This window comes from Podarcis gaigeae (genome assembly GCF_964106915.1).
Source record: "Podarcis gaigeae genome assembly, chromosome: 1".
NCBI lineage: Eukaryota > Metazoa > Chordata > Lepidosauria > Squamata > Lacertidae > Podarcis > Podarcis gaigeae.
Window position 1 is genome coordinate 77,472,217 of NC_139678.1, and position 14,480 is coordinate 77,486,696.

General features: G+C 41.1%; 1 protein-coding gene across 2 annotated transcripts in view; it reads right to left on the reverse strand.

Moving 5' to 3' along the window:
• Positions 1-2,260: 2,260 nt before the first annotated feature.
• Positions 2,261-14,480, reverse strand: part of EPS8L2 (EPS8 signaling adaptor L2) — an 84,830-nt gene continuing 72,610 nt past the window's right edge. For both annotated transcript variants that reach the window (XM_083756793.1, XM_083756794.1), the window contains exons 16-21: positions 13,147-13,258; positions 11,988-12,104; positions 10,290-10,404; positions 8,774-8,957; positions 7,165-7,297; positions 2,261-5,805 (exon numbers count right to left, since the gene is read on the reverse strand). In XM_083756793.1, the coding sequence (XP_083612919.1) occupies positions 5,734-5,805; positions 7,165-7,297; positions 8,774-8,957; positions 10,290-10,404; positions 11,988-12,104; positions 13,147-13,258 (733 nt within the window). In that variant the 3' untranslated portion in view covers positions 2,261-5,733. The remainder of the gene's footprint in view (positions 5,806-7,164; positions 7,298-8,773; positions 8,958-10,289; positions 10,405-11,987; positions 12,105-13,146; positions 13,259-14,480) is intronic.

A 14,480-nucleotide genomic window follows, 5' to 3' on the forward strand; every position in this document is an offset into this window, starting at 1 on the left:
CACATCTTCAAAGTTAAATATTACAAATATTATGCCTGAATATATCCTTCCAACTTGACAGCTCAGGGAAGTCACCTAGCTTTAAAAATAATATAAAATCATCTCCTTTCCCAGTTCCCCCCATTCCAAAGCTATTTTCCCCTTGCAAAAGGACTCCAGGAAGTTCTCAGAGGTGACAATTGCTGGGCTCATTGTTAGTCAAAGGAAGCCAAATCTCATCACCTGACTCGCCTCAGGCTCCAGACATGCAAAGGAACTTCTATTGTACTTTTGGGTGGTGGGTACTTAAGACATATTTGTCTATGCTAATCTTATACCTGAGTCTTGCCCCCACCATGTCTGCTTATGCTAATCTTGTACCAAGGACTTGTCTGGACATGTTTGCCAAGGTTAACCCCTCCCCTTCGAACTGTATTCTAGGATGTGGTGGGAAAGTTTTAAAAGTGTGTGTCACCCCATCCGCGGGGTTCAAAATTTGCTCTATTAACCTATTGCGCAATAAACTTTGGTCTACAGCTATTTGCTCCAGTTGGCTGGACTCCTTCCTTTATTCCGCAGGGACCCGCGGGCTCTGCCCGATGAGCTGGGTGACTGAGCAGCCTCGCACCTAGATTTTTTCCCTAACAGCCCCACCCATCTACACTTTTTGAGTGTTCACCTGAACACACCATTGACCTGTGAGACTGCATGTCTTAGTTTTACTGCACAAGCATCCAACCCCTTCAATTCTGCAATTCACTGTACATAATATTGCTTGAGGTCTTTCCTGCTTGCATTAGAACTTCTCTACCCCCAAGAAGTCACTAGATCAGAAGCAAGTGTGATAGGAATTTTGAGGTCTTAGATATATGGTAATGTTCATAACTGCACGTACATAGATCAGCACAGGAAGACCGACCTGAAGCCATTTTGATTCCTAAACTGAGCAAATGTTTCTCTGCATGGTCAAAGTGGAAAAGCCTCCCCATTGTCTTTTCCTTCACAAATCCTGTCTTAAGGGTATGTCTGTGTTTGAATGGGGTGTGAACCTGTGACCTGGCCCAGGAACTAAGTATTTATCACTACAAAAGAATGGCCAGGCTCCCCAGGCAATCCAATCAAGTAACCTGCCAGACAGGAGATAAACAAGGACAAGAGATAAACATCATTTAAATTTCTGTTTAGAATGCCTTTTCTGCGATGTAGGTATGATGTATCTGAGGGGTAGTCTTAGGTTACACCCCTTCTGAGATGTATGTATTATGTTTCTGGGGGTGGTCTTGATCTACAGGGTGGCAATTTCAAAAGTCTTTATAAGGCCTTGCACACCATTTTTCTGGGTCCTCCTTTCCTGCGTGTGAGAGGAGCACCCTGTTGCAACAGATCAATAAAGATCAAGCTTACTAGCTGCTTTGCTTCTCAATATTCTCTGGTTGGCCTCTGTTATTTTCTCCTACCAATAGGGAACCTATGTAAGGACTCTATATGGGCTCTTGGATACCCCATAAGGGAAAAGGGCAATTTTTGTTTACAACACAAGCAAACCACAGTAGCACTGAAACTGGTTAACTGCAGTAAGTTCTTATAGGCAATAGTGTACATCACCAGATGATCACCTGATAAAGTCAGCTGTTGTGTACAGATGATCTGATGAAATAGGTGGTAGCTTACAAGAGCCCATGGAATAAGAAATCAGCTTGCTTGAACTATCCTGTAACTACATGTGTAAAATCTACACCAGCTACAGTATACATTCCCTTTCAACTTTCTTGTTTACATTAACCTGGCACAAATGTGCAGGGAAAGCTCAAAGAAGCATTTTGTACAGTGTTCTGGATTACCCAATCTTGTGCTTCTGGTTTGTGCAATACATGAATAGCAAATGGCCATTTAGTCAGATTTTCCCTTTCAGGAAAATCCAGTAAGTTAAACAAAAACACAAAAACCATTGCCAATGTCCCATTGGCAATATCTCAATGACATGTTTACAGTATTTATTCCCAGCCCAGAAGCACCTTCTTAGTAAGCTGTTGCCCCCATTTATAAGCAGCACTCTCAGAAACACTCAGTAATGCAGGTGCCTCCTAGACAACTAAGACAATTAGACACTAAGACTAATGGCTAATTCCACCCAAGTGGGAAACATGCACATGGATTAGCTTATAAGTACAACTAAACATTTTTGTAGGTTCAAATATTGTGCAGCATTAATCTAGCAACTGGAATAAAGGGTGCAATTTTAAACTACAAATTTGACACATGTTTAGAAATAAACACAAACCATGGGTAAATTGTCTTTTAATTTTTCAGCCATCTTGCCACCCCCGTTTACAGTACATACATACAGTTCAGCATCATTAATCAAGTCATGTTTGGTTGAACAAATACGTCTAAGCCCGCAAAGATAAAGGTATTTTCCATTAGATATGCAGCAAATAGTCCCAGTTAAGTCAACATGGTTTATCAAATGCAGTCACCAAGTCAATGGTTGGTCCACTGACTTGTCTGAGATAGGACTATTCTATGGCTGTATCTGTGGCCACAGTAGTGTTACCAAATGGGTCTACCAGCAGTATACCCAATAATATGTTCACTACAGATTTAACAGAATTAGAATGTCCACTTCTATTAATGTTAGCCATTGTTAACACACGTTAAAATATTAGAACAGAGCAATTTATTAATTTATTATATTTGTATCTCACCCTTCAGGGAGCTCAGACGTGGTTTTGTTTTACTTTGCTAGACTTTCATTACTGCCACTCTCTATAACAAGCAGTTTGCTTGCTTGATCATCTCTGTAAGTCTGTTAAACAAAAATAAGTGCATATTCTGCTAAGGATATACTTGCCAGCTTCCATACATAATATAAACTTTATACTAGCTCTGATTTTTAACATGTTAAATTATCTATGCGCAGCTACCATTAAAATATATAATGTGAACATCATTTTCATCTAGTTATACCTTCATGAGTTTTTGTTCTTAAGAACCTTGACTACATTTTATGTACAGATAATCTAAATCCACTGTGGCTAATGTACAAATAATAGTAATAGATGAAGGAACATAAAGCAGTTATGTGTGTATTTCCTAAAGGCTTGGTCCTGCAAAATTCTCCAGGCATGCAAAGGAATCGAGCTTCTTTAATGACAGTATAAGGGGGCTGTTCATACCATGTACAGGCTACATGTTGCAAGTCTTTGTAGGAATCAGCTATAGGTTAAATACATTTGCAGTTTCAGACTTCAAAAGTCTAATTAAAAGAGTATGTAGCAGTCATTTTTGTTCATACCAGTTTGTCAGGCTTCTATTTCCAGATGTACTACTAGACATTAAAGCTTAAATAAAGTTTTATTGACCACCACCATCACCAGCTATTGTTACAGATTGTGGTCGCATGTTAACTGCACACTTTACAATGCTGGGGTAAGTAGTTTCCCAGCAAGTGTGGGAGAAAAGTAAAGTCGATCATCCCCTATAATATGTACAGAACAAGGACAAAGCATCTGAGAGCCACTGCTGCTGTGGGGTTTGGCTTATATCTAATTGTCCAAAGGTGATAATTGGCTATAAAAGGGAGCAGTGTGGCACCTGCATCTTAGCATGATGAACTGACTGCAAACTCTGTTACTATCAAACTGCAGCATGAAACTGACTAAGAATTATAAAAATATAATTTGGGGTGCCTTTATATTGTCTTAGGGGTTCCAGGCAGGTACAGCATGTACTGCATGAACTTTCTCACCTTTGTCTTCATCATATGGACTGAAAACTTTTTATTTAATGGAAATTTCAATTCATTACAATATTCCCTAGACATGAATGGGTGGTATTCAGCTAAATGCACACACAAGTGGAATGATTATTAGTTGCATGGTGGGATTTCCCATCTCCCTTGCAGCCCTAACCCTTTATGCAATCCCCCAATCTGCTCTGGAAGGTTGGGAAAAACCCAGAGCAGATTTAGGGGGTGCATGGGAAGGGAGAAGAGGGAAAGTACCACTGTGCAAGTGGAAATTGTTCTGTTCACGGAAAGTGCTGCTAAGTGCTACACTGAATACAACCCAATTTGTCTAATGGGCCATATAATCTACAAATTGGATAGCTGGATGCTTTGAGGATGGTGAAGCCACATCAGGTTGAAATTAAATCTCATATTTTCAATCGTCTTTTGATTGGTTATGATCAACTGGGTAATGCTGTAGCTCATAAGGATGAGTGCAAAGACTTTTTACCTATTAACTATTACACAGTTAATAGGTTGCCATAAAGGAAATTTGAATATGCATCCATTTGCAATTCTTTTCAGCTCCACTTCTTTCTTGAAAACAATAGTCTTGTATAGTACAGGGGGAAGAGAGAAAGTTGTCCCAACTCTTGCATTTAGTAACTAGCTATTACAATTCATCTACAAGTTGCAAAAGGTCATTCTTCACTGTAAAGCCTGTTCTAAGCCCTGCTTAGTAATGGGTGAAATAATGGGAAGCACAAAATGTAAAGACTCTAGGTTTCTTCTAATATCAATCAGTGAGAAAAGGCATCTGATGAATATATATATATATATATATATATATATATATATATATATGTATATGTATGTATAAGACCAATTCCAATGTGACCCACACTGCTGACATTCCTTTTTTCATGATAGTTTGAATATTTAATTACCTAAACATCATGGATAATCCATCCCTTAAGGGTCACAATAGCACTGTGTGGGGTCTTGACTTTGCAAGAATGGAGGCATTCAGAGTTAGTCCCAAATATGATGATGGAGACTTAAAGGTATGATGACTAGAGGGGTGGTGGGTGGGGAGGCAGGGACACCAATGCAACTGCTAGGCCAAAAGTGTATCAAAGGACTTCAGAATATGCATTTAGCTCATATTACAACTTTCCCTGGAGATACAGCAGTTAATGGTTATGACATTAAAACTGCCCTCAGATAAACCGTGGCTATGTTTGGTACATGATGGCTTCCTGGTACCCTTTTGATGCCATATAAAAGCAGTGAATGCAGTTTAGAGCTAGGGAGGGAGAAAAGACAAGTTGGTTGCCAACTTCATTCTAGAAAAATCCAAAACCAACTTTAAATCACTTGCCTGCTAGTTGATCATCATCTTGTCTTGTGTTGGTTGTTGTTGTTGTTTTAACATGTCACAACAGTGGCCCCGGAAGTAATCTCTCCCCTCCCCTCCCCTTCCCATGTTAGCTAATCCAGGCTTTCTTGTGTTGTGTACAAAAACACAACTGAGTGGTCAGCCGGCCTGTAGTTTTCAAAATACAGGGTCTCAGAACATCCTTATAGGCTTGTATCATTTCTGCCCCCAGCCCATTCTATGAGGCTTTTTGAAAGTAGTGAAGGGCCACACAGGAAGCTGACTGCCATAGATCATTTTCAATCCAGCCTTTGCTCAGAACGTCAGTTCCTATCCTTACCATGCTCTGAACTTCACGCACATAACATTTATGTATAAAATATAGAGATATAAAAATAATACTTCATACAATACTAGAACCTCTCTCCTAATGCATGCCACGTTAGTGAGGGAGCATGGCCTCACTAACAGTGCTTGAAGGAACAGTCAATCTGGATGGCAATTTACATTGCTTAGGTGCTGATTCCAGCAGTCTTTTTTCCATTTTTCTTTATTTTGCTCTCTTTCCCTTTTTGTTTTTTGTTGTTGTTTTTTTGCAAGTGTGTGTGGGGACAGTGTTGGGGCGGGGGTGGGGATAAGAAGATAAAACTTAAATAGCAGAATCAATCCTTTCTTGGCGTCGTTTCATGATTTCTTGAAGCTCCGACTCCCCTCTGCTTTTCTGGAATAAAAGCAAAAGATAAAGAATGCAAACTTTTCAGTGACCTTTGAGTTACTATACATTTATAATTTGTAATTTTAGTGAGTTTGGTGAAAGATGAAAGGAAGGAACAGAGGTGAAAACTCACAGCTGTGACCTACAGAAGCTATTGTGCCTTAAACACTGAAGTTGTGGGTTTCGTATCTGTTTCTCAATAAAAACACTTGATAGATGTCACTGCTACATTTTGCACTTAAAGCTAAGTCTTCTACACTTTGCTTAACTGTAAAACTCCTGCACAACCAGCCAATTCTCCACTACTTCCCCACTTATTTCATCACTATTTTAGGGTCCATATTACGGTTGCCATTCCTCCAGCTTTGGTTGCTGATTGTCAAAGGAATAACTGCACAGATAAATTCATCAGTACATTTTGAATAAAATCTCAGGAACACTGCACACAAGTATATTCATCACTCATTGACAGTAGCATCAATAACTTTTATACTATATCATGTTAGCTCAACACACAATTCCTTTCAGAGATGGGATATACATCAATACATAGAGACTGCAATATATCACGAATCAGGATAGCTTATGGAACTAATGAAGATCACAACAGCTAAAGAAGACTAAGGCAAGTGTGGGCCTCCAGATGTTATGGGACTCCAACTCACATTATCCCAGATCACTGGCCATAGTGGCTCGGAGTGATGGGAGGTGGAGTCCAATAATATCCAAAGGACCACAGGTTCTCCAACCCAATACAATGGGCATTTTTTAGGCCCTAAAATGTACCATGGTCATGAGAGCATGTTTACCCATGACAGTCACTTATCTGTCAAACAGTCAAACATGTATATTTAAGTGGTGTCTAAAGTTTCAAATGCTGGCAACTAGTTTTTGAGTTACTGTTTTTTGAAACTACCATTGCATTTCAGTCACTTCTTTTCCCGAAATGTTTTTGGGTTGCTTGAAACTTGGCAACCCTGCACAGTCCAATGAAACATCACAGTAAAGCGCAGGCCATGTCAAATAGCCTAGTATTGTCAATGAAGTTTAAAAATGTTGGTGAACAAACTTCATCAGCTCCTTGAAAAATGTATCTTGCTTTGAAAATTCACATTCTGCTTTGAATGTGGAAAATTAATGAATGCCCGCTGAGCTTATTTACAATAGCAAATTGGTTTGAATTCTTGTACCAGAGAAACAGAGTCTGTTAGTCTAAGCACTACAATTTCTCCTTCTGTAGAAGGAACTAGCTTCAATAACAATGTTCTTATTACACACTTTTTACAATCTTGATGCAGCCTTCAAATGTTTACCATCTTGAAACCATCTAATATTTTTGTCCTAATAAATAATGTGCCATCTTACCTCTAGGAGAGACTTTTGCACTGTGATTTTACTATACACTCTGGCACCCTCTTCTCCACATACTTTTTTCAACTCTTCTTTGTTCAGAGAGAAAAGCTGTGCCCCTGTTAGTATGCCAAGATGGTCCACAGTTCTGGGAAAACATAAGCAAGTAGCTTTATTTAAATTCTTATTAGGTTTGAGAGGTTAAATAAAAAGACAGGAGACCATCAATGACATCTTGTCCCTCAAAGTCCAATAGCTGCCAAGTAGGTTTCTGAATGTACAGGTAATTTGGTTATGTTTCATAACTTTGGCCTCCATTCTTAAATTTCATTAAACAGGACCTCAATTGAGAAGGTCCCTTAGCCAGCTTCTCAGTGCTTGAGGTGTAAGAAATTTGAGAAGAGGCTTAGCTCCATGGCTATGGAACCTTCAGAGCACATGATGGTAAATACTTTTAGACCCCTTTCTTCAGCCCCTTTAGCAGTGTGGGTGCTGCCACCTCTATGCTATTCTAGGTAAATATAATACTCCCATCTGTATGGTTCAACCTGACACTGTATTGATACCCCTATACAGTGGTACTTCGCGTTACATACACTTCGGGTTACATGCGCTTTAGGTTACAGACTCCGCTAACCCAGAAATAGTACCTCGGGTTAAGAACTTTGCTTCAGGATGAGAACAGAAATCGTGCTCCTGCGGTGCGGCGGCAGCAGGAGGCACCATTAGCTAAAGTGGTGCTTCAGGTTAAGAACAGTTTCAGGTTAAGAACAGACGTCCGGAACGAATTAAGTACTTAACCCGGGATACCACTGCATAATGACCAGACTGCCCAAGGGCCCATTCATCACTTTCATGGCATATTAACTTCTGACTATTGCAAGATTAACTGTGGAGGTAACACAACCCATTCCCTTGCTACTAGAGTAAAACTGAGCACACACACCCCAGTGATCTGAAAACAAGTTTTACATTGTGTTCCTCTGAAATAGTCCAGCTGGTTCCTCCAACCAGCTGGACTATTCCAGAAGAAAGAAGATAGAAGAAGCTCTCAAAACAACAGAGACCTGAGAAAACATATGGTTTGGAGTGCAGGACTCCCTTCTGAATTTCTTCTCTCCCTGCACCCCTGCTGTGCAAGTAACTTAGTTATTAAGAAAACTTTTTATTCTGCTGTTCCAAGTTCACCTCGCATGATACAAGAAGAGAATGAAAGAAGAGTAGCAAAAGGAACACACCCATGGACTACACAGAATTAGATAAATTAACAGGAAGGGTCCGGAACTGACGAGATCACAAGTTTACCAAAGACTGGAGTAAATTTGTGGACTATATGAAAAGCATATGTGATACGCAAATAACGTTTGTGGGTTTACAGGAAGCTTTGTGAAGAAATAATATTAGAAACACTGTAAAAAAGGGAACAAGGGAATAGGATTATTTAAAACAAAAGGCAATGTTAAATTTAGAATTGCGGGTAGAAGATTAGAAAACGGAAGATTCGCGGGTGAGCTGAAGGAAGTCAAAATTATGTATCTGTGATAATATTGAAAATGTATGTTTAAATCTTGTATTGGAAATTGAATAAAAATAATTAAAAAAGAAAAAAGAAAAAGGAACACACCCTTTGCTGAAAGAATTTGCTTCCAGCCATGCTTTGACCTCCTCAGCATTGGATTCAAAGGTCAGGGGCACATGAACCTGTTGAGTCTTCTCTACTTTAAAGTTTCTCTGGGGTGGTTGTACTTTGATATTGGTGATCTTTTTCAGCAGTTCATCATTGACCTCATCCATATGATGAATCAGTTCTAAAAACAGCACATAAATTTGGAGAGAAGGGGAGGGAGAGTACAAGGGTTGTCAAACTGATTAATGAACAATTCTTCAATGAACAATTATTTAATCATCTATCTCTGTCAATTAATTGGTTAAAATTTAAATGTATTTGCGAATTACCAAATTTTCATAGGCTTCTACATACTGAAGAATGAACAAGAACTTGGAATTTAACAAACAAAAGCAACCATTTGTTATTAGAAAGAAAGCCAACTTGATTAGTTTCCTTACCATCTATTTTAACAAACACACCAGAACCAATATTGCTTCCAAAAATAACAAGTTCTCTCACATCTGCATTGCTTAATTTTTTTACCTCACTAATTAAAATCATCCCCCAACCATTACTTCAGCTAAAGCTTTAGGTGGTTGGTCTGAAATTTGCAGCCCCACAAAGCACAAATGAAAACCAATTTGTTCAAATTGAAGAGTTACCCTTTTATATCTGTTTAACCAATTTAGGTAAATAGAGGTGAGTATTCAGGTTAGGATAAGCAAGCAGTATTACTTCTGCAGCTATCCTGTGGAGTTAAGTACACATGAAAAACAAATGCATAATCCTTTCCCCACCCACATTTTTTCTGCTCCAAGTTCACCTCCAGGTGTTTGTATGGCTAAACACACATGTTAAGCCCCACGTGGAGACAAGTAGCTAGGAGTCATGGTATGGAATAGGGAGAGCAATATGCACCCCGCTCCCACACCTTTACCACTCCAGATTCCTTCCCCTGAAAGTTCTTCTCTTTAAAAAATGAATAGGGCTAAGGTTATTCTGTGAGTATTTGCATGTCATTTGCAGTTAGTCTACAGTTATGATGACTGATTTTAACGACTCCCACCAGAATTTATGTTTAAAGTGATGGCACACAATGAACATTTTACTGAGAGGAAGAGAACATCAAATATCCAGGGGCCATTTCTTATGTAACATTTTGATCTAAGGTTTTGACACTTATATGTGAATAATATGTGTTCTCAGATTAGTTAAAAATATCATTGATGTACAAATCATATGTGTTTCACTCCAGCAACTGGGCAAGGATCAAGCCTGCATTAAATAATGTAAATTTTCAAGTTGCCCTTTATACATATGTGTGATGCTATACGTGGCATTCCCCCCACCCCTTGTATTTTGGAAGTTGAAACCAAAGTACAAATTTTCGCACATGATGTGGTTTTTAGCTGAAGTGTTCAGACTAAAGATCAGGGGTTTTGGCCTTTATAATATCAGTTGCATACCATGTCAGAAAATATAAAATGCTGCTTGTTCAGAGTGCTAGGCATTCCGACAATTGTATACTTACGTTCTTTGGCATCAGGAGAATTTCGGGCGAGCATTTCCCCAGCATAGCTGGCAGGTAACTTATGCGAGGGGCTAGATGGTCCAGTTCCCCTTGGACTCAAGTCTCCTTTGTATTTCTAAAAAATTAAAAAGGTGTCTCATTGTGCAATGCTTTCCTTTAAAACACATTCCTACTGTCTTCCATTCCCAATTGCTGGGATGAAGATCTATAAGAGCTGAACTATCACAGCACTGCCACTCCTCCTCCTCCTCCTCCTCCTCCTTCTAGCTGCTGCTGCTGCTGCATGATCTATGGAGTCTCCACTTTCATTCTGTGTTGACCCCAGATATTCCTACCGTATTTTTTGTCCCATAGGACGCTCCGTCCCATAGGACGCACCTACTTTTTTGGGGGGGAAATAAAGGAAAATTTTTTTCCTTTATTTCCCCCCCCAAAACCAGGTCGGGGAACAGTGGGATGGCGGTGCTGCGCCTCCCCGCTGTCCCCCGAGCTTGTGGGGCTGGCCCATGTCTGCCTGGCGCGAGGGGCGCTCTGCTTCAGGGCGCCCCGCGCGTCGGGCGGCAGGCTACAGTCCGCAGCATGGGGAGCCCTCTGTTTCAGGGCGCCCCCCGCGCCCCCCGGGTGCGCAAGGCTTGCCAACACCAGAACGGAGCACGGGGCGTCCTCCGAAGGGCGCCCCGTGATCCGTGCTGCCGGCTGCCGCCCGCAAGCCTTGCGCTCCCGGGGGGAGATCCCCTGGGTGCGCAAGGCTTGCCGACACCAGCGCGGAGCACGGGGCGGCCTCCGAAGGGCGCCCCGTGCTCTGTGCTGCCGGCTTCCACCTGCAAGCCTTGCGCTCACGGGGGGGAGATCCCCCGGGTGCGCAAGGCTGGCCAACACCAGCGCGGAGCACGGGGCGGCCTCCAAAGGGCGCCCCGTGCTCCGCGCTGCCGCCCGCAAGCCTTGCGCTCACGGGGGGGGGGAGATCCTCCGGTGCACAAGGCTTGCCGACACCAGCGAGGAGCACGGGGCGGCCTCCGGAGGGCGCCCAGTGCTCCGCGCTGCAGGCTGCCGCCCGCAAGCCTTGCGTGCCCGGGGGAACTCCCTCTGGGCGTGCAAGGCTTGCGGATAGCTTCCTGGAGCCTGGAGCTCTCCAGGCTTCAGCGAAAGCCTGCATTCGCCCCATAAGACGCACACACATTTCCCCTTCATTTTTGGAGGGGGAAAAGTACGTCTTATAGGGCGAAAAATACGGTAATTGCCAGCTGATGAGCATCCTGGTAACTCCAACATACTAGACTGCTGTTGGGCACTTGGTACAGCTGACAGTGGAGATGGGCCTTTGGCTATTTATGCGAAGGCATTAGGTCACATATCATTCTTTACAGAGGACAGTCCTGTGAGAGGACAGTGGTCTATCTGAAAGGCTGCCAGCCCCAACTCAAAAGAACCATAAGAAGGTTGTACACAGGATTGCCATGAGGATAAAATTGGGGAAGAGAACTATATATGCCCCTCTGATCTCCCTATAATAAAAATAATCAAATGCAGGTTCATGTGGCATTCAAGACTGAACACATGCACAAATTTATTTATTCACATTCATTTATATTTAAGACGAATTTATAGCTTTGGACAAACACTATCAGAGTGAGTTGGTGATTATTTAAAGTAACTGCTTTAGAGTCTGATTGCAATGAATCGATGGCTAAATCTCACCTGTTCAATTAGCCCATAATCCTCCAGTTTCACCAGATCCAAGATGTTAAACGGGACGTAACCAGCCTGCCCACTTCTATTTCGCAGCTTCCACCACTGTTTATTATCTTCCAACACCTGCAAATGTTAAAAAAATACTCATCAGCTGGGAAAAAGTAATTCATGGTTCAAGCACCACAGTGGGCAAAAGATTCCTGCACTGCGGGGGGTTGGACTACTAGGTGACCCTTGTGGTCCCTTCCAACTCCACAATTCTGTGTTTCTATGATGACTTTTATGTAACTCCTTTGCCATTTTTATTTCTTTCCTTTCACCAATACACTGGAAAGCATCAAGCTTATGTTATGCAGCACTTACCCTTCCTGTTCCTATCCTAAACAACCTGTAAAGACTTTTGCTCCAAAATACCTGCGTAGCCTATAGGAAGGTCTTGCTAATAAGGTAAATTTACATCCACTTCTTCCCTCCGCTTTTTGGTCTCCCTCTCCCAAAACACACTGCCTTCAGTTCTCTGCTGATTCATCCCTTTAAAAATAGAGAATGTGAGCCATATGTGCAGTCTCTCCAACACTTTAGTTTAACATAGTGTATTGCTGTGAATTCTGCACACACAGTGTATGCTCTCTCCTTCTGTAGAGTTGGAAGGGACCCTGAAGGGTCATCTAGTCCAACCCCTTGCAATGCAGGAATCTCAACTAGGTCACACATGACAAATGGCCACCCAACCTCTGCTTAAAAACCTCCAAGGAAGGAGAGCCCACCTCCTCTTGCTGGCGTCTGCTGAAGTGTCAAACAGCTCTTACTGCCAGAAAGTTCCCACTGATGTTTATTTGGAATCTTCTTTCTTGTAACAATATATTCTATATAGCATTATTGTCATGGAGGGCAGAAGGATTGGTGCATGGCAAGGGTGATCAGCTGACCCTTTCCAATAATAATGTCCTGGGGCAGATCCACATTTTAGATTTAAAGTATATTTAATGCACATGACTTCCCTCAAAGAATCATGGGAACTGTAGTTTAAGGGTGCTGGAAATTGTGGTGCTGTGAGGGGAATACTATGGTTCCCAGGATTCTTTGGGGAAGTCATGTGCTTTAAACTTGTGTCGGGTGTGCTTTAAATCTATGGTGTGTTTCTGCACTTGTTCCATTCTTTTACCTCCAGAATTTCCTCCTTCAGCACTGAAAGTTCATTGGCATTTCGAGCAGTGAAATCATAGCGGATTTTGGCATATCTCTTTGACGGGGCCATACCCTGTGCCTCAAAATTCCTGCAATAAAGACATAATGGGATTATGATTGGCCTCCTCTACCTGTTGAAATAAAAACTATCTAATCTAAAACAACGTATTGAAATCAAAAGATATATCAGTGAACTTTTCCATTTTAGTCTAGTATATAGACCACTTTACCTAACAACAACAACAACAACACATGGTTCTATGCAACCATAGCAAACCGTAATACTAAAACAAACAGTAAACAAAGTTGAATAAAAATATAACCCATTAGAATAAAATTCTAATTCAAATCACAATAGCTCTCTTAATTTATTTCATGCTAACCCAGGAATTTGGAAGGATATTGGCGCTGGAAAGCGTGTCACGCTTTTTAAAGACCACTTTGTACTAGCTAAAAGAGAAAGTGTACGATGGCAGAAGGGACTGCATCTTTTGTGATGGATGTGGATGTATTTCTCAGTCAGGACCATCTGTTCCTCTAGCATATACCTTCTTTTAGTACCTTAAAGATTCATTGTGCCATAAGCTTTAAATGCAAGTCTTTCAGATGCCACTTTTGTGGGTGTGCTTCCTGGCAGAGACTAATACGGTGACTCTAGCATTTGTATGCCATATATTGGAGCTGGATCAGAGTCACTGAGACTTGAAAGTTCTTACCTGGCTGATATTTAAAAAACAACAACACAATACAGTATTATTTGAGGACAGGTTTACAGGCTGAGATAAAACACAAGTATTTTTTATCACTTGCCACTTGCATAGTTTCAGAACACTTAATAATAATACTTTTCTCAAGCACCCATTATTCCCTTCTATTAATCAAAAGCTTTCTTAGGCTTATATCAACATCTTTCATGGGAAACATACCACATTACTCTACTACTTTTTATTAGTATTTTTAGTATTTTTAGTATTAGTATTTATTAGTATTTGAATGTAAGAATTTTCCTGCAGAGCCACTAAAGATCCCTCTAATACATTCACTTTTAAAAACCCTCCTCAAAGCCTTTATCAGATGGTAATGTGGTTCACTGGTAATGTGATAAACAGTCGTACCTTGGTTTTTGAATAGCTTAGTTCTTGAATGTTTTGGCTCCTGAACACCACAAACCCGGAAGTGACTGTTCTGGTTTGTGAACTATTTTTGGAAGCTGAATGTCCGACGGGACTTCCACAGCTTCTGATTGGCTGCAGTAGCTTCCCGAAGCCAATCAGAAGCCACACTTTGGTTTTCGAACAATTTGAAAGTCGA